The sequence below is a fragment of the Apus apus genome, chromosome 2 (assembly GCF_020740795.1).
Source record: "Apus apus isolate bApuApu2 chromosome 2, bApuApu2.pri.cur, whole genome shotgun sequence".
Classification (NCBI taxonomy): Eukaryota; Metazoa; Chordata; class Aves; order Apodiformes; family Apodidae; genus Apus; species Apus apus.
The window spans coordinates 57,731,461-57,757,216 of NC_067283.1; the positions used below are offsets into that span (position 1 = coordinate 57,731,461).

General features: G+C 40.2%; 1 protein-coding gene across 9 annotated transcripts in view; it reads left to right on the top strand.

The window, feature by feature from the left end:
* Positions 1 to 25,756, top strand: part of TNS3 (tensin 3) — a 232,520-nt gene that overhangs the window by 37,011 nt on the left and 169,753 nt on the right. For 4 of the 9 annotated variants that reach the window (XM_051612873.1, XM_051612875.1, XM_051612872.1 and 1 more), the window contains exon 2: positions 21,833 to 21,877. The exons of 1 other annotated variant lie outside the window; for it this stretch is intronic. In XM_051612873.1, the coding sequence (XP_051468833.1) occupies positions 21,833 to 21,877 (45 nt within the window). Of the gene's footprint in view, positions 1 to 5,390; positions 5,480 to 21,832; positions 21,878 to 25,311; positions 25,331 to 25,756 lie in introns of those variants that run through there. 4 more of the 9 variants (XM_051612879.1, XM_051612881.1, XM_051612882.1 and 1 more) reach the window with 4 other exon arrangements.

A 25,756-nucleotide genomic window follows, 5' to 3' on the forward strand; every position in this document is an offset into this window, starting at 1 on the left:
AGGCTTGAAGAAAGCTCACTTTCTTGTTCGAGTCAAGGAAATCGACCCATCTCCACTAGTAATTACTGTATATACAAAGTAATGTTGTTCATAGGCACATAGCATGTACAGCAGATTCTGTCTGGTAGCTGTTATCTCAAAAATACAGAGTCCTCCACACATTGTTCTGAGTTGGGACATGAAGGAGGAGGAGTATATAATTTTGAAGCTCCCTAGCCACCAAAAAAAAGGCAGTTGCCAGTGCTAAGAGTACACAAGAACCAATATATTGAGGTTTGGTAAGGGGTGTTACAACATTGTGCTTTTGTTTCTCTGTTTTTGTGAGCTTTGTGTAGCCACTTGCAGCAATTTTTCTATGCTCTGCACTAAATTTCCAGTCACGTTGCACTGAGCATATGATACACAGCATGTGATTAATCATTGCCTCCCATCATGAGAGTTGAAGAATTGTGCAGCTCATCTCTGTGTGTATAACTTCTGTCGAAGTCCTATGAGAGGAACTGATTGAATTCTGAGATGAGTGAAGAGCAGCAACTGTTGTACCTTTCATTTAGTTCTCTTTCCTACCAGTTTTCTCTGTATCAAGGAACATTTGACTTCCCACACTCAGTGCCACCAGACTTGTGTTGAAAGCATCTTCTGGAGTTGGATTTTTTTCTGGACTATAATAGTGCTACTATATGTTATACAAAGCATCAGTTATACAATGCAATACAGGCCTTTCTGCAGCTTTCACAATTTCAATTTAGATTTTCCAACTGCAGTGTTTCTTACTGTATCTTCTTATCAATGCTTTTTTTATTCTTTCAAGAAAAACAAAAAAGGAACAGTTCTAGGAAACTGGAGAATAGCAAAATGTTTATTGGATAATGTTAAGTACCAGGCATTTTTTAATTATAGGTCATTCATATTGGATGACATGAATAATTACAGATACAGTGCTCATTGTATCATAATACACATCTGCCTACCTGAAAACTGCATAGACCTACTTTTACTTTTTTTATGGTTATTTTCAGCATGCCTATACTATCCTGTAGTAGGCAATGTAGACATGCCCTTACTTCTGCCTTGCAAGCTGATAACCTGCAAAAATGCAGTAATTTATTAGGAAAATGTGGTAAATTAGTACAAGGAGAAAATGTAAGTGCTGTGCAATATTATTTTCCTCATCCATTCTACGTAAAGAACCGGAGTACCAAATTAGAATCAGATTAATGATACATTTTTCTGCAGCACAGTGTAGGTATGCACTGAAGTTATTCATATGGTTTAGAGACACTTCGTGTATCTCTCTTGGTTTTGTACCAACTGAATGGTTCAGAAGGGTAATAGAGATTGATGTTTCATTACCACACTTGTACCACCATGACTGGTGCTTTTATCAGTCAGCAGATTTAATGTAAACTTTATAACCACCACAGATATCATCTTCCCTACCAGTAAGCCAATAATAGAAAATGTGTTGTGTGAGTTGATTCCTAGAACACAGAACATGGGGTTAAATATGGTTAGTTGGTGTGGTATTTTGAAAATATATGAAATTTGAGGCTTAGTGCCCAAAGCTGACATATTCAGGGGCAGTTCTGTAAACAGTACATGAATGAGACCATTATTACTTGTACAGCACTGCAGCTATAAGGATTTCTTTTACTGAAAATTAAAGAAAACAAAACATAGTTACCAGAGAACTCTTGCTTTTTTCTTGTTGCAAACAAAAATGTAAGCACTGTTAATTTGTTCTTTTTTGTGCGTGTGCTGACTACTTAGGAAAATAAATTAAGATCTGAAGTTCAGGCTAAGTTTGAAATTGTTTCTCACTGTCTTTTGTTACAATTAAACTATAATCTGAGTAAGATAGTTTCCTAGCAATTTTCTTCAAAACAGAGCAGTAGGTTCTGGAGATTGCCTAACTTGCAGATGCATAGAAAAGTGCCCCAGAAAGAAAACTTGGTAAACTGCTGATGTGGGAAACAAATGCACATTTTGGCAGTACTCTGAGGTCCTGATTATAATTTATTTTTGTATTAGCAGAGTAATCCATGAACCATTTTTTCTTCTCCTGAGGGAACCAATTGTTTTGCTTTAGATCAGGCTTAAGAAAATCAGTGCTGATAAACTGAATATTCTCTTATATCACCATTTGCAGTTTTTAAAAACACTGTTTGTTGTGGAGGTCTTTTTGTGGTTTGTTTGTTTTTTTTTTTTTTTTTTTTTTTTTCTATAAAGCACTTTACTATAAAGCTCTTCCATTATAAAATACTCTAGCAGAAAGGCAAAACTTTACTGCCTGTCTTTGTTATCTTGGGGATACGCCTTACCAATGAACAGTAAAATAGGACTGCAGCAAAGTAAGCGTTGCACGAAGTGAGCGTATAGCTGGGACTGAGATTTAGGGGTTGTTGTTCATGCAAGCATGCAATGCTGCTGGGGAGACATTTATAAAAAACACTGTAAATTCTTATGCTACTGTTTATGTTACATAGCTTTAAGTAGCTCCAAAGAGACTTTGAGATCTCTGAAACTAAACTCACATTACAGATTTGTATAAAGTGCCCTGCTTTAAAAGGGAGTGCCAAGTTTTAGGAGCCTTGCTCAAGGGAAACTGGGTATCTGTCAAGTACTCTTGACACAATGGTGATGTGCATCTATGTCTTATGAAAGGTTATAAATGTAGCCTATGTCTTCAGTGTATATATTTTTTGCACATGAAATAATGCTGTTCTGGTTTGGATTTGCGTTATTGAAGCAAAATAGCAAGAGGTACATATGACAGAAATCCATTTTTCTTTGCCCTGATTTCTCCATAACGTGCTCTCCAAGTTCTTGGTTGCTGACAACTGCGGATGGTTATTTTCAGCTCAGTTGTGATTGAATAAGCAGTCCCTCTTCATTCTGATTTAAAAGCTTTATTTGTTTACCTGATTCATTACTCAAATTTGGGTGCTTTCTTTGAAACCAGTAAGAATAAAGGACCATGCAAAATCAGGGGCAAGTGACCCCCAGTGTGTACAAGGTATGAATCACTACCATTGCTGGCCTTACTCCATTCTTTGGATTTTTTAAAAGTGTTTGTGGTGTCATTAAGGTACAAAGCAAGACTGTTTCGATTAGCAGGGTAGCTCAGCAAGTGCCTTCACACAGCAGGTTCCTTGGTTCAGCAAGTGTCATGTATCTGAGATGAATGTTTAACTTGATAATGACTATGCCGCTACGCAGGTTCAAATACATTTTAAGCCTGTTAAAGCACAGATTTTTCTCTCTCCCTTCTTATTTTTCCCCGTTCCTTGGAAAAATGAGGAGGGGAGGAATCCAGGAATCAAGTGTTTTACAATGTAAAGAACATGCAGTTATGCTAAGTTAATGCTGTGGTAGTAACCCTAAAGACTGAACTTCCTGACATTGAGGTTTCACATTATATTTCAGATGGTATGCAAAATAATTTATTTTTTTTTCTTTGGCTAGTGTAATTTATGTGTAAAATATATTTGTCTGGGAGTTGGTATCTGAATAGGTACAAAGCATTGCCAAAGTGCAAGCATTTCAAAATAATGTCAGAGTGCTAAATCACATGATAGTTTAATTTTTTTAAAATACAGTAATTTCTACCTTCTTTCTTTAGGGTCCAAGCTTTGAAACTTTTGCTTGAAAGCTAAAAGCTGATTGTAATCTTCTTTTTGTTTTGTTGATGAAATTTTCAGGTAATCATGTGATCCATGTGATGAGGCTTTAAGAAAAAACGCCAAATGTTGTGAAGCTTTGAAGGTGCTGATTGTCGTGCACTGCTGATTAAGAGTCTTATCCCGCTCCCAAAGTCTCTTGGCCTGATTTAGGGATGCGTTATTTAAATAGGAGCCATGCACTGGGGTCATATAGATGGCATAGCTTGCTGTGTGCTCAGTGCTCATTATTATGCTCTCTTAGTAAGTAACATACCTGTATTTGAATGTTATTGCCTTCCCTATGGTCACCTGTCTGCCTATTTCCGTAATATGAAGCATTGCAAAGAAGAGACTTAGATTTGAACTTGAAGTCCAGCTCTGAAATCTCTAGAGGTCTCCGTTTCTTGGGGGTCATTCCTCCTCAATGCAAAGGATTTGTAAATATTAACCACTGTGTTGCCTAAATCAGCAGAGGAGAATGCCTAGTGGTAGAATGAGCTGGCTGTAAATCTTGCCTTGAAGAGTAATAAAGTAAGGTATCTATTCCTGTTTAGGATTATCTTCCATGAGCTTGTGTCTGGATCAAGCCAGAAAGAGGCCAGGTCAGTATAGTCATCCCATTTACATCGGGGTCCTTAGTCATAAGAGTGATATTCAAATCCTTCCCTTTGTCTCTAGTGATATGCACACGTTTTAGGTGAGGCACCAGATATCAGGTGTGATCCAGACTAGGCATCTCAATACCATTAACTAGATTCCACTTTGCTTCAGTGAACATTTGATTTTTATTTATTTATTAATGCAAGGAATGAGCCTCAGGTTATGCCTGTTTCAACTAAGTTTCAGGGTAACTTTGGGGATGAAATTTTTCTACCATAGGAAAGACATGAACTCTCATTTATTGCACCTGGAGTGAGACCTTTGCTTTCTGAAACGCTGAGCAAAAGGGCAGTATTAGTACCTGTTTCCTCCCCGCCCTCTGTGAGTAGCAGCCGCTGTGATCCGGGCGGTACAGAGCTGGTGCCTGGTTGGTGGATCCTGCAGGAACTCGAGGTGTGGAGCTGCTCTTTCTTGAGTTACCTCAAGGGAGAGGGAATTCTTGGTGTGTAAATAGCATAAGTATCAGTGCAGGAGAGAACTGTACCTGCACGAACATGTGTACACAGGGAACCTATGGCTTTAGGTAGCAGCTGAGCTGTGATTTTGGGGTCACCTTGGCACCTCAGATGCCGGACTGAGCAACCCCAGGCCGGTGCAGGCTCCTCGGCACCTTTTGGCCTCGTTCCTGTGGCCGCTTTGCACGTGGCTGCCCGGGCCTCTTCAGCTCCCTCCTCTGCCAGCGGCCATGGCTGGCGGTGCCGGAGAGAGGTAAGTCCTGGTGTGCCCAGCGCTGCGGCTCCTGGCCTCGCGGATAAGCTCAGAAAAAGGCCGGGGCACAGGCCGGGAAAGCCCAGCCCTGGCAGGCTCCGCGATCCGGCGGCCCCCGAGCGCCGGGCGGGGCGTCAGGCCTGTCCGGAGCGGCGGGGGCGGTGGCAGCAGGTAGCGCCGGGCGGGCGGGCGGGAGCCGCGTTGCCGCCGCAGGCTGAGCGCGGCGGGGCCTAGCGCGGCCCGCAGGGGCTGCCCCGGCCCCCCCACCCCCCCAGGCCGGGCGCTGGGCTGTGCGCCTCTTCCCCGCCTCCTCCTCAGCCTTGATCGAGGTTTCTCCCCGGCGGGAGGGACCGTAGGAAATAAAAACAAGTGTGTGCGGCGCTGGGGGAGGGGGAGCGCTGCTCCTGCTCGCCAGCCGGGCCGCCCCGCCGCGGAGTCCGAGGAGCGAGGTAAACGCGGGCGGGCGGCCGTCGGGATCACGGCAGTGGGAGCAGGGGCGGCCGGTGCAGCGGCTCGGGGCTTTGTTTATGGCGGGTCGGGGGAGCCCCTGGGCGGTCTGCGGTGCCTCCGCGGCGGGGTCTGCGGAGAGGCGGCGGTTGTGGGGCCAACGCGGGGGAGCTTCCCCGGGGCCGGCCTCCCTGCCTGGCCGCGCTGGCCGGGCGGGGGCCAGGGCAGGCGAGAGGGGTCGGGAACGGCGGGGAAGCGTGTCAAGGCTCGCCTTGAGGAGGGCGAAGGCGGCGGGGAGCCGCGGCGGGGAGCGCGGGGTGGCGGAGGCGACCGGGGGCCGCGCCGTTCGCAGGCGGGGTTCGGCCCAGGGGCGTTCTCGTGTCTCTTCGGCGAGGCTGGGGCTCCCCGGTGCCGGGCAGGGCAGGCGTTGCTTTGCTGGGAAGTTACTGAAACTTGTGGGCCGGTCAGACAAGTGGAGCGCCCCGTGCAGACCTGAGGTGCGTCCGGCAGCGCTAAAGCCGCCCCCGCGCTCCTTCTCCGGTGTCGCCGCCCGCTGCTGCCCCTGCGGGAGCTGCCCCCGCAGCGCGGGAGCTGCCACTGCGGGAGCTGCCCCGCAGCGCTGCAGCGCATCCGCCTCGTGTCAGTGACAAATGGTGGTCTCTTTGGTACCCACCCTAATCTCTCCCGATGCCTAACTCTTAACTGCCGTCACTGGCTAAAACTGCTCCCTGGCTTACAGAAAGTTCAAAACTTTTAGTTGTTTATTGGCGCATTTTTTTAGATAAATGATCCTTAAGAGGAATCGAGGCTTAGGATCTTGTTGTGTCTTTTGACAACTGCCCAGGTCATAAACAGCTTTTGGCATTGGTGCTGGCCAGGAGAGGCACGGACTGGATGCCTTAGGCCCCAGATCCTCCAAGGCGATAGTCTTCTGAGTTGTAATGAACTGTGCCTCAGCCAAGTGTTTAATTTCCAAGCCTAGGGTTAGATTATAATTACAGCATTTTGTATAATTCGAAATGCTCTCTTTTTGTGTGTGTGTGTTGAGGAGTGCCTGGTACTAGTCATTAGGTTCAACACAATAGTAGTGTTTACATTTCACTAGGTATGGAAGAAAACAGTGGTAATGGCTGGAGGGCCACAGTCTGTACAAATGAGACTTTGGATCTGTTCTGTTTGATAGGAAACTTCTGGATACTGCTCAGCAGCATGACTGCTGCAGTTATTTAAGTTCATTGTATAGAAGGCCAAGTAGGACTTTGCTTAAATCAATGAGGTCCTTGATGACTGAAATAGGACCTCTGAAGTTTTGGAAGTAGTGGGTTTTGCATTCTATATAGGCAAAAAGGGTTTTTTTGATTATTCTAAATAAATGGATTACTTCTACTAACTAACATTTATCGGAAGGCTTTGTTAGTCTTTTAATTTGCTGGAAGTACAGGTGCTCGTGAATCAGTACTGCATTGCTAAGAGTTTTCCATAAATTAAAACATCCATTCATTTTCAGTATAGAGGACTATGTGCCATACGGAACAACTATTTAGAGAAGGCAGTGGCCACAAGTGGTGTAATCAGTATTCCTTGCAATCTGACTTAATCCAAAGTGCTTTCCTGCAGTTCACACTTCGTTTTACTGAACAACCATGGTATTTTGGGATATCATTCCTGCTGACACTACCTTCTTTGGCCTGCTCTTATTTCCTGGTCATGCATAAAGTATTTATAGCTGGAACACAGAAAAAAAATCCCTGCTGTGGGTTCTTTCTCTGGCTGTGCTGCTTGCAGAGTGGCATCTTAGTCCATTCTGCAAGCTTAACTCTATTTGACCATAAGCTCCATGGTGGCAGAGGATGTTGTGTCACTGAGGTAGTGATATAAGATTGGAAGAGTACAGCAATTTCTTTAGCATCTGACTAAGCTGATGGGGAATTTGTTCATCTCTCATGTTGGACTTTACTTCTCTGGAAGTGACCAAAATGACAGAGAATATGCTGGTGTTTTGGAGAGATTGGTGAGGCTTATTTGAGTAAAACATTATTAGTATAATTACTTGTATGCCTCCTAAACATATTCTTTAACAAAAACAGAGATGGTAACCAAAACAACAAGCTGTGCTAAGATTGCAGAATAGGTATAATGAACAGGTATAATGTTTTACCAATGTGGTAAAACATTTGCAGTACAGGGAGATTTATCTTGAAGTCACTAAACCTACTACAAGAAGCATTGTAGCTGGTTAGACATTTAATTTTAGGGCCTAGAGTTCTATTTTGTTCCTATTGAGAACTTCCAGTGGTGTTTTTCTGGCTGCAACTGAAGAATAATATTGGTAACTCATTTGCACACTGTGAGAATCTTCTGATCCTTATTGAGTAGTTATTGAGAATGTACAAATCCTACAATAGTAATAAGTGTTGAATGTGCCTTATCCATTAATTTCACAAAATTTGTCAAAATTTACAGCTTTATATTTTTGGATGTAGAAAACAAAAGTACTGAAACAGCTTGGATCTTACTGTTTGTCATTGTGTTCTTGTGATGTGAAAAATGCTATGTATTGCTGAAAGTACAGCTTTGTCACACTTCTCTTTAAATGCAACCTAAAATATTGCATGTCTAGTCTGATTCCTAATTCTGATGCCGAGTCATTGAGTAAAGTTGAGAAGATCACAGTGGAAGTGTTTATTCAGATGTTAAGCAAGGTACTAATTTACCTCATGTTGATAATTTAAGAATTAAAATTAATTGCTTGAGTGGAGTAGCACTGTGAAGCAATTACTGTTGTTTACCATTCAGAAATGTCAGACCTTTTTACTACTACAGTGCATCCCTAGGCTAAGACTGACCAGGAAGTGAAGCCTAGAAAAGAACTACCTTTCCAGGTCAAGTTAACCTCAGCACTTTTTGCTTTGCACACAAAGGGCTTAAATATAGGACTGAAAGTGATGAGAAGTTGCCAAATCCTAACAAGAGTCTTTATATATCAACCACATACCCGAGCTATTAGTAAAGAGTTTCTCTTGGAAAATCCCTCTTGATAGAGACTCTTCAGCCATGAAGGATGAGGTGTATGATAGGATAGGTGGGGAACAGGGTGAAAGCTAGTGGTTCAGGCTTTTTTTTAAATTATGTATTTATTTTTATTTTTTTCTGTGTGTGTGTTTTGGGGTTTTTGGGGTTTGTTTTGTTGTTTTTTTTTTTTTTTTGAGGGGGTGGGTGGTTTTGCTTCTTCTGACCCTAGTACCTTTGTAACTGGAAGGTGAGAAACAGGCCAGTTGACTGTATAGCCTCTTTGAAAGTCAGTTCTGCCTAATTGTTTCTCACACAACAGGCCTGTAACAGCAGGAATTTACATATAAGTATTAGCAAGTGTTTAGCAGCAAATTATTTTAGTGATGGGTAGAGGATAAGGTAGGGAGAAGCAAGCATCATGGAAATGTCAAAGCTTTAAAAGTTTTGGCAGGCGTGTCCTCAAAGTGAGGCCTGCCATTTGTTGCTGAATGAAAACTGAGCTTCAGAAACACAGTCTGAAAGATGGTATTTTGCACCTGGGAATAGAGCAGTCTGCTACCCTGCTCCTTGCAGCACCCATAGCACTCTGACAGGAGTGTACTTCATTATATTAATTTTGTTTTTTAAAATTAATCCTTTAGTGCAGTGCTTGGAATGGCAGAATAAACATAATAAGCTATGTCTGATAAATGAGTGAGGAGTTTTTCTTACGTTTAAACTATCCTATGCAGAAGCGTCTGGAATGGTAATGGTAAAGCACTTCTGCCATGTAACTGTGCTTTTAAAGTTGTTTTTTTTTTGAGTGGTGTGATTTTATTTATTTATTATTACCCCCCCCCCCTCCCCCGCAGTCATAACTTAAGAATATAACTGGACTTGCATACTTAGAACTTAAGTTTCAGGGGGTGGGGAGAGGTGTATAGCTGTTCTGTGCTTGATATATTAAGGCAGAATTTCCATAGCCTGCAGGATCTGTTGTTGTAAACTGCCAGTGATAAGAAATTAACATTGCCTTGCGTCACAGGGACTAGGTGTTCACCTTTCTTGTTTTTCTTTTTTTCCATTTTGTTTTTTTTTTTTTCCCTGCCCATGCTGCTCTCTAATTACCCTGCAGTTACAGACCTGTGTGATAACAGAATTGAGATAATGAATTGCTTGAGGCATAAGGTGACAGATTGGCTTGCAGTAATCTAATGGACAGGTGTGTTGATGCAGCCTGCTTCTAGTGGATCTCTGCTGAAAAAGATGTGAGGAAATTAAGCAGCCTCAGACACAGAGGAAGGGAAGATGCTGTTATGTCTTTGTAGTTTCTTAAGCTACACAGACACTCTCTTCTTGGCTTTTAGGGATGATGGAAAGAGGATGTTAATCCATATAGGAATGTATTTATTTGTGATTTTAGGGAGTGCGAGAGAGAATGGTGGTGTTTGAAGAGCAGTCTGTTAGGTATATATATTCAGGAGGCTGTTTTAGAGCTTTACTTTTTTATTTAATCTGTCAGTCTTGCACTGATTTACTGAAAGGTAGTGGTGACATCTTTTAAGCCTTAATCACAGAGACAAACGAAAAAATGTAGAATTGAAGTAATCTTTTTCCTCCCAGCTTGTTGAAAGCTGTATGCTTGTGGACAGATTGCAAAAGCGAGTCATCATGGCTTTTAACGTGCAGACTTCAGTTAATTAAAATGCTGTATTATTATTTCTTTTTTCTTGAAGGAAGTAATTTTAGTTCGTTTAAGTGTGGAATCCTGCAATGTAAGTGGATTTTTAGCTCTTCTGTGTCGTGGAAAAAGCATTAGACTATATATATAAACTTTAATGTACCGTCCTGCTCTCTTATTCTTTCCCTGCTGTTTCTCAGACTGCATTTTTTGTACGCGCATTCCCACTGATCAATAGAAGTGTATATGCATCTGTCTTTACAGTTGAAGTAAAATGAGTTGGCTTCCTTCTTCCACAGTACTTTCTGTGTTTGCCTCTTTTCTGCAGCTAGTACTCCTCAAGTTCATTTGAGAAGGTAAGGTGAAAAAAAGACGCCACTAGTATGAAACTTGATGAGGGCTGTTTACATTGGTGTAATACTGTCTTGTTGGATACGAGGGTCTCCGCAGAAATATTTTCTGTAGCAGTGTTTCTTTGCACAAATAAAAATAAAGCATGTTACACCCTCTGTCTTTCAGCATGAAAATATCACAGACAAAAACTTCAGGTCTTTGCAAGGCTTCTTGATTGCCAAACTAGGACATTTTTGTGTCCTGATGGACCCGTGTTCATCCTGATTAATATATTTTGAGGCCTTTTTCTGCCCTTTCGTTTCTGTATCTCTGTTTTAGTGATTCATCAGGTTGCTGCAGTTGAATTAAGCTCAGGGGACACTTCTGGTTTCTCCAAAGGGGTTGAGAGGCCCAGACAGCTATGCACTATGTTTTGCACCTCTTTCCAGCCTGCTGGTCAGCATATGAGGTTGCTGCTGTTGCTTCTTGTCCTTGCAGAAGTGGCTACTGCTTTTTCCCTCAGCCATCTGGCAGCTGCAGTGTCAGTAGCTCAGTCCTCTGTGCTAGGTAGCCGAAATTCTCCTGTTTCAGACCAGCAGCTGGGTTTATAGTGGCCAGTGGAGATGACCTGTTTCTAACAGGTGGAAAAGTTGTTGGGAGGATGGTGCAAATTGAGGGCATCCCACTGGGAAGGAGGGAAAAGTTGGTTTTAGAATTTGAGACTAGACCATTCTAGTAAATATGCAGTATTCACAGAGCCAGCAAGAGATAGATACTGTTGCATTGTGTTTAGGGTGCTCGTCAGCAATTCCAAAGCAAAGGAGAGCAGGAGCTCTCCTTTGATTCCTTTGATCACAGGAGAGTGTACAGGCTTAGAGGTACTGTGGCCTTCCTTCTCTCTTTGTATGCTCTCTGTGTAAGACACTTCCTCATTTGGTGCTTTAGTATGAAGTGGAATTGCTGTACTGGGAGGTGCTCTGACCAGGCATAGCTCAAGTGTTCTGGCTTTTTGATACTAACCACAAGCTAATGGATTACTCCATTAGAGGTTTCTTCTGGAGGTGGGGTGGTTTGTAATACCTAGCTCTAGCAGTGTTAGGCTCGGTACCACATTGTAGGCATCCTTGTTTTCTGCCCTTCCTGGGGCTAGTGAACAGGGAAATACGATCTGTGTTCCACAGCCTTATATGAGTTTTCCCCAAGCTACTAAGGAATTAGTAATGGAAACACAACTTGAGTGCATCCAAGCTTTTGTTTTGTTTAGCTTTAATGATTAATAGGTGATAGTGACTTGTTACAGGATACTTTCCTAGCAGTTAAGTGTCCTGAAAATAGTGACTGTGACAGCAAAGAGTATCTTTTGTGGGTATTGTGTGCTTGTACATCTGGGAACATGTGATTTCCTGAACATATGTTTCAGGTTTTGTTTACCTGGTGTATCTGAGCCTTCCCATAGTGTTTGCAATCCAAATGTAATTTTTTACGAATTGTTGACATTGTACTTTTGCCAGGTTATGGGTAAATTGCCTCTTTATTTTATATATATACACACACACACACACACATATATATATAAAAAAGAAGAAGCTTCAGCTCCTTGCATTTTGGTAACAAACTGTTCCCTTTGGGTTTGCTGAAGTTGTTACCTGATATTAGTTCGTAAACACACAGTCTGTTGCTATGATCAAGAAGTGAGAGCCTTGAACTGGACTGTGGTTAAATTAATTAATATGGTTTAATGTTTATTTTAGTATATAATAAATATAACTTGTGTTTCAAAAACTCCTGAAAACACTTCCTTATCAACACAAGGTATCTCTCAAATGAAAAACAAGCCTTTCTTGATGAGTGCTTTTTTGCTGTCATGCATTTATTCTTGCAGCTGTCAGCAACTCTCAGCCTTCCAAATGATTTTTATTTTCCATTGAGGTGGATTTGATTTGGAAGATGAAAAGTCAGGTCCAATTTATGACCTATTATTGCAGCTTCTGGGGAACCTGACATTTCCAGAGACAGTTTTTGAATAGGGTAGTGGTAGACTGGATTTTAAGTAATACATTTTTAAATTGGTAGATTACAGTCAAAGCACTGAGATTGTTATTAGTCTGTTTCTTAAAATTTCTCTCTGCCTTCACCTGTCTAGTCCAAATACTGGATTTTTTTGAGCTGTAATGTTATAAGCATTTTAAAAAGTGCTATTCTATCCTGGCTGTTTTTGTTCTGTTTTTTTGCTGAAAGCAAAATTTTTCAAATATGAGCAATACACCTGTTTTAGAAGTGCAGCTTAAATCCTTAACTAAAAAAAATTAAGTATTGGCAACTCTCAGACACTTTTTTCCAGAGTCCTAACTTATGAAGAACTGACTGACAATAACTCCATACTAATTTTCAAAAGAGTTCCATGTTTTGTGCTATTTGTAACCTTGCAGTTGTTCCCTTGAGGCATATACTCAGCAGTGGCCTTGCTGCAGCTTGAATCCAGCTGTTCTGCATTATTTGGGGAGCTTTTTGTATTCTGGAGTATTTTCATGGATGCCAGTATTCCTTTACTTGTCTTCTTTCTGTCTTAACTGGTTACTTAAAATATTTTTGAGCTATTCTGCCACTCCTTTGTCTACTGTACAAAGCATAATTGTGTAGGCTTGAATCTTGCATTCTGTCTGTATTAAATTAAGTCATGTGTTTCAAGATGCTTAATGATGGTGCAGGAGAAGAAATAGGTTTAATTCTGGCTTGAAAATTAATTTTCTTCCATAGAGTTCTTGAATTTTGAGGCTTAAACATTTTGTATTTTCAATTTAATGTTTTGCTTTTACTTCTGTGCTGCTTCATGGGATATACTTAATTTGTAATTTTAATTTTATTTTTATTTTTTCTCTTCTTGGTAACCTCTGGACTTTTCTCCAAGCAGTGGCTTTCCTGAAGTATAGTGGTTTTATTGTTAGAATGGATGAAGTGTATCCTGGGATTTGTAGTTCTCTCTAATCTTTAGAGGAAATACACCAGAAACCAGTTAGAACTCCATCTGCCAGGAAGGACTAGGGTACTGAGCCAAAAATCTTCATGTGTTTGCTGGTGGTGGTGGTGGATTTTTTTTTTTTTTTTTTTTTTAATTGTCAAATACTTGCTTTCTCTGCTGTGCAAAGGTGCTTTGAAGAAAACAGTAGTTTTTAAAAAATGCAGTTTTGACTTTTTATTTCTGTGTAACTGGAATACTGTGACCATTTCCTGTGTGTTTTCATGTTATTCTCAGTTTTATTTTGAAACGGGGATGTTCATTCTGGCCTGAAGAGATAATAGCTGTTCTTTTTGTGGGGTTGGCTAAAGCAGTGGCAGCAGAACAACTGGCAGCAAAAAGGTAAACCTATATGGGTTGCTGAGCTGTGGAAAGACATTGCAGCTCAGAGAGATAAACTAGTGATAAAAGTGCGTCATGTAGATGCAGACGTACCTCTTGAGTCGAGCCACTGAGGAACATCAACACAACCAATGAGCAGATGAGGCTGCTCACCTGTTCCAAATAGACTTAGACTGGGAACACAAGGGTGAACTCTTTCTGGCTCAATCAGCCCATGACACTTCAGGTCATCAGGGCAGAGATGCAGTGTACAGATGGGCTCATGACCGAGGGGTGGATGCTATTGCACAGGTGATCCACGACTCTGAGACCTGTGCTGCACTTACGCAGGCAAAATGGTTGAAACCTTTGTGGTATGAGGGGAGGTGGTCGAAGTACAGGTATGGAGAGTCCTGGCAAATTGACTACATCACACTGCCTCAGAGCTGCCAGGGTAAGCACTACGTGCTTTCAATGGTGGAAACAAGTACAGGATGTCTGGAAATGTACCCTGTGCCTCATGCCACAGCCAGGAATATTATCCTGGGCCTTGAGAAGCAAATCTTCTGGAGACATGTTACTCCAGAAAGAATTGAGTCAGACAATGGGACTCATTTCAAAAACAGTCTTGTGACTGAGTGGGCCAAAGAACATGGTATTGTGTGGATATACTGTTGTATGTTAGGGGCATAAAGTGTGTCAACAAGTTGACCTTTCCTAAAGGTCATGAGGGCACCCCAGCTTTGATAATGGCCTGCAGAGATAGTGTGTGCTATGCCCCAAGAATTACATTTTTGGAACTAATTGGGAAAGAGTGGTTCTGCTCACCTGTGAGGCCTGGAATCTGTAAGTACAAAACAGTACTTATGGGGAAAACCAGGACTGAACATTGACTCATAGTGTAGTTTGAGATAGTAGTATCAGAATAGTTAGAGATTGTGTGCTTAAATAAGTGTGTTGCCAGAAGGAACTAATAAACAATCAGAAGCACCTGTGAGATTCGTGGTGTGTGTGGTTTTGTGTTTTTTTTTTTTTATTTATTATTATTTTTTATGACTTGTGCTCATTTTAGAAGGGGAAAACATGTCATCTCTAGTTTAATAAATTAACACTTCATATAAACTTCATATCTGTGTGCTTTCAGTGAAACTGTGTTCCCTGCAGGTGTGAGATTTTATGAAAACATAATTATTCTGCTTAATAGAAAACATGGTTAGGCTGAACTGGTATAAAACTTGAGTAGTGACCTTTCTTTTTTTTGATTGGGTTTTATTTTGTGTTTAAAGAATGTGGTGACTAATGCTTAGAGCACAGGACTGCAATTCAAGCAAAGCAGACTTTACTGTTACATATTCTCAATGTCAATGACTTGTGCTGGTATTGTCATCAGTAACATAGATTGAAATGTAAAGTGATACACAGTGAGAGTTTGACTCAGCCTGATTGGGATCAGTTTTCTCTCTTTTTGGAGGCAATAATCATACCTACCTCTTGCAAAGCAACTTCAGGTTCTCAGTTGTCAAGTGCACATCAATGCCTCTTGTGGCTTAACCAGGTGGAATTGTGCATCTTGGACTCACAGCAGGGCTGTGGGTGCTGCTGCTGTGAGAGAAGAGGAAGGGAAGGGCTTTGTCTGCTCGGAGGTCCAGTGAAGTGTGTTGCTTGCAGAGGCTGGGCAATTCTGCTAATAATGGTGGGCAAGCTCTTAATGGGCAGAAAGCCCTTACAGTTCCTTTTAAGCTTGGACTTAGGAAGAGCTGAGAGCTGGAGGGCCTTAACGCTTGAGAATCAGTCCCTTGCAGGTGAGAAAATGCAGTTTCTCTCTCCCCTGATGGCACTTCTGAGCTTTCCTCTGCTTTCAGCGTCCATTTTGAGTATCATGAATGTTATTCCTTTCCTGTACATCCTGGTACAACTTCTTTCTCCTTCAAGTCTTTCAAAGAAATGGATGCTGCTTTTGCAGTTTTCTTGTAGAAGGGAGATTGTCTGCATTAACATTTTGGGTTGTTCACTTTACTTGATTTGGCTTACCCATGTGGGTGCTGTTACAGTTATTTGTGGTTGTTCCCTCATGAATAAATGCTCTGAGCACTTGTAGAGCTGAGAAGGGTAAAACATTTCAAAATAAAGTCAGAGTGTTCAAGCAGGTGGGATTTTTCACTTTGTTGTACTTGAAGTGGTGAGGGAAATGCAGCATGTGTGCAGAGCAAATAAAAGTTTTCAATGAGTCATTAATTATCTTTTGACAGCTCTCAGAAGAGTGGTAAACTTGCTCCATTTATTTCTTAATGACAGCAAATTGGGCACCAGTTTTATTAGTTTACCATGGCCATGAAATTTGCTGTACATCTCAGTAGATTTAGAATTTTCAATTTAAGTAACTCTGACTGACTGTGTTCAGAACCGAAGTTCTCCTGCACTTCATGAAAGGAAGGTGTTAATGTGAAGATTGAGTCAACTTCAGCATGATATGACTGCTATAATAATGTATTTCAGGTGTAGCTGGATCAATTAGTTCACGAAGAAATTTAATGATAGGAGAAAAATGTGAATTCACCTGACTAAGGTTACAATACAAGCTGAGGATTTCACAGCATTAGGCATGTTGCCTAGAGGCACAGAAAATTTTCCTACCTATTGTAATTACTGCTGAGCAGCATTCAGCAAGAGAAAAGGTATTCAAGAAAGAGGCTGTCAGTGGGAAGGCACAGGGGAAATGAAAATACTTCTGTTTAAAAGCAGTATGAAAAGGCCTAGAGAAGAAAAGACAGAGCACTTCTTGGTTGGTATTTTCAAAGTGCATTTGTCTTTGAATGTAGAATTCCTGGGAAATGCAACAGTTGAAATAACTTTGGACCACAGAGTCTTCATATGCTGTTATACCTTTCTGTTGATGGCAATTAAGAATTGACAGACCTGAGTCATGTTGCTTAATCCAGGCTGTTTCGTACTTCAGAGGTAAAAACAATTTGATTGTGTTTTGACTCTTAGTTTTTCATCTCTTGGTAGGAATAAAGGTTTAATTTTGTAATGTAATTGTAATGAAGTAATTGGGAGGAGGCAACAACAAATGAACTTTACAGATGGACTTCAGCAATATACTCTGAAGAATAATATGTGGCAATTAGGTGTATACTGGGTGATGAAGTACTTCAGGATGCCTTTTGTATTTCTCTTAATTATTTGTAGTTTAATGATTTTTAAGGTGTGCCTTAAATGTTACCCATGTTACAGCAACAAAATTATTCATTACTCATGAATACTTGTATACCAATTTATTTCCTCGTCAAATGACTGAAACTTCCTAAAGAGAAAGATAAATATAACAGCTCACTAAAGAAAAAAATAAATCTTTTTCCTCTTCATTCTGGTATTCATATACGCAACAGTGCTTCGAAAAATGTGATGCAACTTTAAAAACCAGTCCTCTGAGTACCTCCTCCTTTATTGCTAGCTTTCTTTTATGTATGTAGTGAACCTGGATTATGGCTGACATTTCAGGTATGTTTGTGCACAAATATATTAACCTTCCTTCGCAGCTCTTATAATGTATGTTATCATGGAATCTGGACAGTTTACGCTCCTCCTCAAAGTTACTTAGCTGCATATCATGCCAATCTTAAAAAGCTGATGTTCTCCATTTTAGAGAGGGTGAACAGCTGCATGGAAGAACTAAGCCATTTGTCCATGTTTCCTCAGAGGTCTGTGGTGAGGCAGGGAACTTTTGACATTTCTAAGATACACATGACGGGATGGTAGCTGAAATGGTTTGTGTCTTAGCTCCCTTTTATCTGATTTTGTGTATAGTCTCTCTGCTAAGGAGGCAGTGGCAAACTTGTGAGAGGTCATGAAATGGGAGAACTTCAAAGCTGAATAATGGATTCAGCAGGTGGAATTTGAAACTAAAGTCGCTGTTCCCAGTCTATCACTTCCTTCCTACTAATGCTGTGTGGCACAATTAATATTGTTTTCTGGGAAGTTGAAGCAACTGATGTTGTTGGTTAGTAAGCCACATCATTCTGTATGTGGCAGTTTATCAAATTATACACTCTTCAGTAAAGTAGAGTTGCTGAATACAATTGGCTGTATTAATGTTACTTTTGTACCTCTTACCAACACCATTATCTCCTAGGTTTCCTAACACTATTAGTGAAAAACTGGAATTTTGACACTTTATAGCAGTGGAGCTGTTTATGTTAACACTGACCTTCTTTAGTTATGTGGGTGTTTTGTTTGTTTGTTTTTAAGACTGTAGTTTTGGGTTTTTTTGTCTGTAGTTTGGCAGAAAAAGAATCTTTTTAGGTTCTCTGCAAGTCATGGTGGGTTTCAGCTTGCCTAAGAAACATGTAGAAAAGTCTGACATCACAAATGCCCTTTTGATAGCTAAGGTATTGTGTAAAATACACTTGACAGTGGCAGCTGAAATGTAAATAATATTCAGGAAATACTGGAATAGCTGCTACCTGTTGTAATGGGTATATTTGCTTTTCCTAATATTTTAGCTTTTCACATTTTATTTTTTTTATTTTATAAAGTTTTCTTCAAAGAATCTATCTTATGGATGATAAATACTACTTTTGCTTTCTTAGCATTTGGAAAGGACTGTCCTGTCTCTGTGATGCAGGTACTGTTTCCAATCTGAACCTGTTTTTTTGGTGAAGCATAGTGTCATGTTTGATAGACAGTGGGTATAGTCTCTCAGCTATGTGCACGTGCATGTCTGGGGATGGAGGGGGAAGGGAGAAGAACATAGTCTTTCAAAGAGAAAAAGAGGGTGTGTGTATTCTGGGGAGTATCGTATTAATCTAAAAGAGCTAGATGCATTCTTTGAGCTTGACTTTTTGCTCTGGGAGGAACTTGGGGGACATAGCATGTGTGGGGAGGAGGAGGGAGGTGTTGAACATTCCTGGAGGGGATTAATTTTGAGGTGACTCAAACAGACACTTTGATCCTTTCCATCTGCAAGTTGGCTTGTTTTAGCTTGTTAATTTATGGATAGCAAATTCCCTGTTTCCTTTTATGTTTGGAATATTGCTCATAGCCCACACATGGCTCTGTAATTGGCGAGAGATTGTTCATTCTTGCCTGCAGGAAGACATTTCTCTGCTGAGCTGGAGTACCAGACTAGACAGAGAATGCAAGAAAAATGTAGATGGGAAGCAGGACTACACAGCTCTTACTTAAGTTATGATTCTTGAAGAAATGTCCACTAATCCATCTGTGTTTGCATCCAGAACACATTGTATTCTGCAGGATAAGGGAAGTTAAATTGCTCAGTCATGCTCTCAGCCTCCCCTGTGCCTCAGTGTGTAAATGGTGTGGTTGCTTCTGAAGCATGGATACTGTGTAGAAACCTCAGTGAGTTCATAAAGTTTTCTTCATTGATAATCTGCAGTAGTTAAACACTTCCACAGACGTCATTAGTTTTTCATGTATATTCCAAATTCAGACATCTTAAATGCAAGTAGGAATGATTGTATATAAGTAATCTGAAAGTAGACAGGGGTTTGGTGATATCAAATATGCCAAATATGCCATTTCTCAGCCAAATGTCTTAAATATCAGGATTTTCTTCACACTGGATCTTCTCAGAATTCTGCCTAAGTGCTTATCCTGCAGCTAAGAGATTTGGTCTACCTTTTCCCCCACTGCAGAAAATGCTTTGGAAATTTTTGTGTGCATGTGTGTTGTTTGGAACTTTTTGTCTCTGCAAAGCTATTTTAAACCATAAGTGAAGGTTTTATTTCTGCTTCAAGGTAGAAAATAGCAGCATCTAACAGCCAGAGTCCTGGCATAAGTATTTTTTTATTTATTTAGTGGAGTTTTCCTTCTGTTTCTTATACATCTATATCTAGAAATTTTATAGGCTACCTTTGGTTGAAAGGTTGCAGTTCTCTCTGATTTTTTTTAAGATCTCTCAGAATTGCGTTCGTAAATGTGATTGACCAATTGCAGTCTGTCCTCAGTTGTAATTAGATACCACAATATTCCCTGTCTCTCTACTTTTGTAGTTGGTGGCTTACTTTCACTGCTTTGGAGTCCTAAGGACACTTTGACCTACCTCACACAGGCCTTCTTAAAAGAGATTCTGGGAGTGATTAAGTCACTCTAAGCTCAAGGTGATCTTTTGCCATGTGCTGGTGGCTGAGCCTCTGCTAGCAGGAGGTGGTTTATTTGAGTAAAACCAAGTAAACCAAAGTGTTGGGGTGTGTGTTGTTGCCTTTTTTTTTTTTTTTTGCTTTTCTTTGTTTTGTTTGTGTGTTGTTTTTTTTTTGTCTGAGAGGTCTTGCTTTTTACCTTTATGGGTAATGTGGTAGTGTTTAAATTTTTTTTCTAAATCAGCAAATCTCACATTTTACATGGGTGTTCAGTGGTTCCTAATAATAGAATTGCTTTCTTAAAAACTGTCCTGAACAAAAGAAGTTGATGACTAAAGCAAGGAGAGTGTGTGAAAGGAAACAACTGTGTAATAGCTGCAAAAATGAGGTGTTTTGAGAACTATGTTAAGGAGTTCACACATATGGGGATCTTTGGGTATCCTTGGAGGATGACTGCATGTTGCTGTCTCCAGGGAAATACTTCTAGGTTTAAATAGATCAGTCTGCAGTGGAGAGGAAGGCATAGCATAGGTCACGGGGTAAGGAATCACTACTGTAGTTTATTAGCTACACTAGGTGATGTTGGCTGTAATTATAGCTGCTATAAATAATTACATGAGTTGACCAACTCTTAAGTGTAAGCCTAAATTCGAAGTAGTCTGATTCTGGTAGAAATTTTCACTTAGCTGACCTTGCAGGATCACCTTTCCTGCCTGGGACTGGTGTAACTAGAACTCCAAGTTGCACTAATCAAGTCTTCATCTTGGTTCAGGGAGTCTTATGTTTGGGGAATACCTCACATAAATCAAGAAGTCTATAAGCAGTCCTCTCCTTTTCAGAGGGCGCTCCAGTAACCACATTCAGTCAGACAGTTAAACACAGCCATCCTTCAAAGAGACAGAGTAACAGAAAGATCTTAAATTCTACATTTCATTTAGTCTGAAGGCATTGTCTGTACGTGCAAGCGGTAAGAACAAAAAGGGCATCTGTATGTTGTTGTACAGGTATTATACAATTAATATCTTATGTATATGTGCATGTTTTGCATGGAAAGGATTCAGTGCTTGAGTGTATAGAGTAAAGTAGCTCAGGTTTCTAAATCCCAGAGTTTGATTTGGCTTAACTTCAAAGGATTTTTATCACTTCTTCTAAGGAAGAAATCCTAATCTCCACTCTTCGTTTGCTTGCAAAATATTTCTTTGTTTAAAAGATCTACAGTGGTAGTGATGTCTTACTACCTGTTCTGTCAGTAGTAAATTTTGATTTTGATTTCCACAGTTCATGTTGCTATCACCCATAAATACAACATGCTGGTGGCTGCATGAGGGTCTGTATGGGGACAGTTTGGTCTCGTGGGCACTTGGTTAGGTTTCTCAGGGTGGTGAAAGAATAACTGAACAGTTTCTAGAAATTGAAGACGGAAAATTAATCACAGCTAGAGGAAGGTGACAACTACAGTCAGTATAGTAATAAGCTATGAGCTTAACCTGAACTGAAGACTGATTTGAACAGTTGCTTGGCATTTTGCTTTCCTTTATGCATTCCGCCCTCCCCCCACCCCCCCTACTCCCCCTGAAAGTCATTGCAGAGCTAGACTGGAAGAACTTCAATCCCAGTCGGATCTGAAACATGACTGAAATGAAATGTTGCCTCAATCATCTGGCAATAATACTGGGAAGCTTTTTTAGATCCTTTGGGAAACATTTTTGTTGCTTACTTAACTGTTGTTTGATGTACAGAGAGAAGTGGATATACTTAGAGCACACCCATGTGGCCATGGAGGAGCTAAATGCTATTTAAGAATTGTTTTAATGGGGGGGGGAAACAGGTTTCTAATTGTAGTGAAGTATTTTTGGAATTTGCCCTGTCAGTTAGTAATATTTCACTAATTAAAGCAACCCTTTGTTTAAACCAGGCTGACAGGAGGTCGTCTGGAGAGTTGGCTGGTGGACAAACCGAGGTATGTTCATTCCTCAACAATTTGACCTATTTTATATGCTGATGTTTCTGAAGTAATGCTTTTAACATGGAGGAAGGTTAATTACATCTGTAAATTCCTTGTGGTTTCTCTGGTGCTGAGGGTTGCAGCCTGTGAACAATTTTACTGCCTTGAAGCCTTGTGTGTAATGAAAACTAACAAATAGAACAAGCACACAGGCACTAGGCACTTTGTGGCTGGAGGCACCAGATTTGTTTGAATGGCAAAATTAAAGGATTATAATTTTTTTTTCTGTTAGCTAGAGTTAGCTCTCCTCTCTTCTTCCCCCCCGCCCCCGTCTCTCTCCTGTGTCTGCTCTGGCTTGGAAGACCAGTGTATGTTCTGACTGTGGTTTGGGCAATAAGGTTTTATGTGTTTGTGGAAAAGCGAGTTCTGGTATGAAAACTGTACATTTGCTGTAAAGGAGGCAGAAAGGGCTAAATTGATACACAATGTCAGGCTGAAAAATAAAAACATACTGAAAATTTTGCATGTCTTCCGGCCCTGAACTGCATTATATAAAGAAAGTCATGTAATGCTAAAGGCAACATACAAAACTTGAATAGCTAACTGTATGTTTGCAGGTTGTATTTGCCCTGTGCTTCAGTATTGCTGATTCCTCTTAGCTGCTTGGTTTTGTCAAATGGCTTGTGGCTTTGTAAAAAAGAATACTTGGCCAGATCAAAGATCCTGAAAGAGTGTAAAACATGACTGTTCCTGGCATTTTGAGTGAGTTCTGTTGAGTGATGAATACCTGCTAATACTTTTGGCTAGACTGAGACTTGGTAGCTTTCCTTTGAAAGATTACCTCTTGTTCATTATTACACATTCAGAAATACACCTCAAGTCTTGAAAAAACAATAGTTTTACTTTTCTTCAAAAAAATTATAAAAATACCAGCCTGCAGGTCTGCCTTGTCAGCAGATCTGCAGACAAACATGCGCAGATAGTGAATACATCTGCAGTTTTATTTGATTTCGGTTGATACATTGATAATATACTACATAATGTGTTCAGTAATAGTGAAGAACATACTTGAACAGCTGGATGTCCAAACCAGGATGAGCCTTTGAAATTAGTGTTCTCTAGTCTCACATTTTTTTGTACATTCCCATGAAATTATTTCAGATTTTGGCAAGTATATCATGGGGCTGTTACATTTTTAATTTTCTGTGATCTAGAAATTTGCTTAATTGAAGAGTCTGTTCTAGGAGTGTTTTTCTCTTTTTTTTCTGTGGGGCAGAGGGAGCAGTAACTGTTGTGATAATGAATTAAATCCTCTGCAAGTGCAAGAAAGAAAATCTAACCTATAATAGAGTAAAAATTAGAAATGCTTTAAAGGAAACTATCATTGTACTAAGAGAAGGGGAACAGAACAGAGTACTCTTCCAGTGTGCTAATACGAACGGTACCTTGGTGCAGCAGATGAGAGAGGAAAGTGGCGAACTCTGAAGTCATACTGATGAGATTGGAGAGTATTTGATAAGAAAAGTAAAGGTTTGTGGAGCTTCCTGGTCATTAAAATGACGAGTTTAGGGTTTCGAGTGGATTCTTTGGGTCTTCAAAAATGATCATGAAAATGAATGTCAGCTTATCTTTAGTGAGTTTTTCTTTACTCACTGTAATAAGAGTTCCTGATTTTAGCACCAGGGAAATAACCAGGACAGGTATTTGAAAATTTGAAGTGAATGGTTATTTTGAACTACAAGGAAGGAACAGGTCAGTTAAGTAACAGTTGCATTTTATGTAAATATTTTTCTCAATGTAATAAGTTAACTATTTGTCCTTGAATGAATGAGGAAGTTAATCAGCTACAGAGCAGGCACTGTATGATAACTTTATAAATGTCTATTGTGTTTGATTTCCATTTCCACAAGAGCTTTAGATCTTGTAGCTGGATGTGATCCTTGTGCTTAAGCCATTTTACATTATCCTCTTTCATTCACACAGCAGAGGAGAGGAACTGAAGTTCCAAGCCTCAGGCCAGTAGCAACAAATCTTTTCCTGGCTGGGTGAGAGCACACAGGGCTCCCAGTTAGTAGCAACCTGCACTAGTCAGTGACCAGAATTGATGTCATTTGTCAGGATGACTATTTCCTTGTGTTCCTACTAGAGGTTAGTGTTTGAATGGGAATAGCTAATTGGAAAGGTGAAGACTGTTTAGACAGGCAGAAAAGGGTGTTATCCTGTCTCCAGGCTGTAAATTAAGTTACTTTGAAAATGGTTACAATAATAAAGTGGAGGTAAGGGTAACTTGGCTACTTTTTTTGTTTGTTTGATTGTTTTTGTTATAAAAATCTGTGGTTCAGCAGAAATAGGTAACAGAGCACTGCAAGAGGCTGCCCAGAGAAGTTGTGGAGTCTCCCTCTGGACACAATCAAATCCCATCTGGATGTGTTCCTGTTTGATCTACTCTAGGTGATTCTGCTCTGGCAAGGGGGTTGGACTAGATGATCTTCAGAGGTCCCTTCCGACCTTGACAACTATATGACTGTTTGTGACTGTATGAATTAGCTCGCTATAGGTGCATTCTTTAACATTACATGCTTTGCTGTTGAATTTTTCTTACTGTCAGAGCTGCAGGCCATGAATCAGAATGTGTAAGTGAACTGAGCATTATATAATTTAATACATTTACTGTAATTTCCTCTCTCAAATAAAGGTAAAGCTTAAATATGACAAGTGCTTTCTCTTTCTGTATGGAAAAGTGTAACTGCATCTTGTGCTAGGCATGACTGCCAGAGCCTGAACAGCCTGTTTTCCATACTACTGATTCAGATGCTAGAGTGGAAAGGATGGTTAGAGGTGGAAGCAGTGCAAGGATTAGAAAAGGAGCCTTATTTTGTTGTTTATTGCAGTCAATGGTGTATGTGTTTCTGTCATGTTAACCTTGAATTCCTCCTTAGCATATTTTAGGTAGTTGTGCGTCATGAAAGTCATGTTGTAATAGAAATGCTAGTCTTAACTAGGAAGTTTTGACACTTCCGCTTGGGTTTTTGTTCTTTGTGTGTTTGGGGTTGTTTTTTTTCTTTTTCTGTGTGTGTGATTATTGTTGTTCAGTAAAAATGCAAACCTATGGACTGCTAGCCTTTCCTCTCTCAAAGTTTTCTCTGATTTGCCAGTTAGGGCTTAGATGAGTGCTGACTCTACAATATTTTCTGTAGCTAGTAGCAAGAAGGGAATATTGAGACTTTCTGATTTAGTGTACTGTTCTCACATGATAAACACTCTGAGAGGTGTTCAGGGTGGTCAGCGTGACTAAATCTTGCAATATCAGGGAAAAATACAAAGAAGGTATGCAAAATCTACACTTACAAGTAATGTGTTTTTCATCGGCTTGTGTTCTCATAGACTCGTCTGACAAGACCACACAGGAACACCAGGAAAAACAGAAAAATAAATAGCTAACCACAAGTTGTCTGCTGTCTGATGAAAGTAAGGAAATTATATCCTGGAGCAGGATTGCTTAGTAAACAATTCTGTTTTTTGGATGGCCACTTATATTACCCTATAAAAAGTTTTTTTGGTAAGTTTTTAGATAAGTCTGTGTGATGTTAGCTTGGTTCTATTTCCTGAAAACAATTGATTATAACTTGATGGAGAAAAAAACAACCAACCAAACGGCAGCAAAGCCTCAGTAAAATAGCAGCAAAAAAGTGAAAGCAGATGTTATTAAAGAAAGTTGTAACAAAAAGTGCACATTGTGTTCTCCTCCAATTCTGAAGTTACTGAATACAAAATTTTGTAAGCTAAAAATTCTGGATGCTCGGGTTTAATGAAGTGCAGAAAATGTGCATATTTTAAGTTGTTATGTAAACGATAATTATTTCAGATTACTGATTGGAGCAGTTTTAACTATGT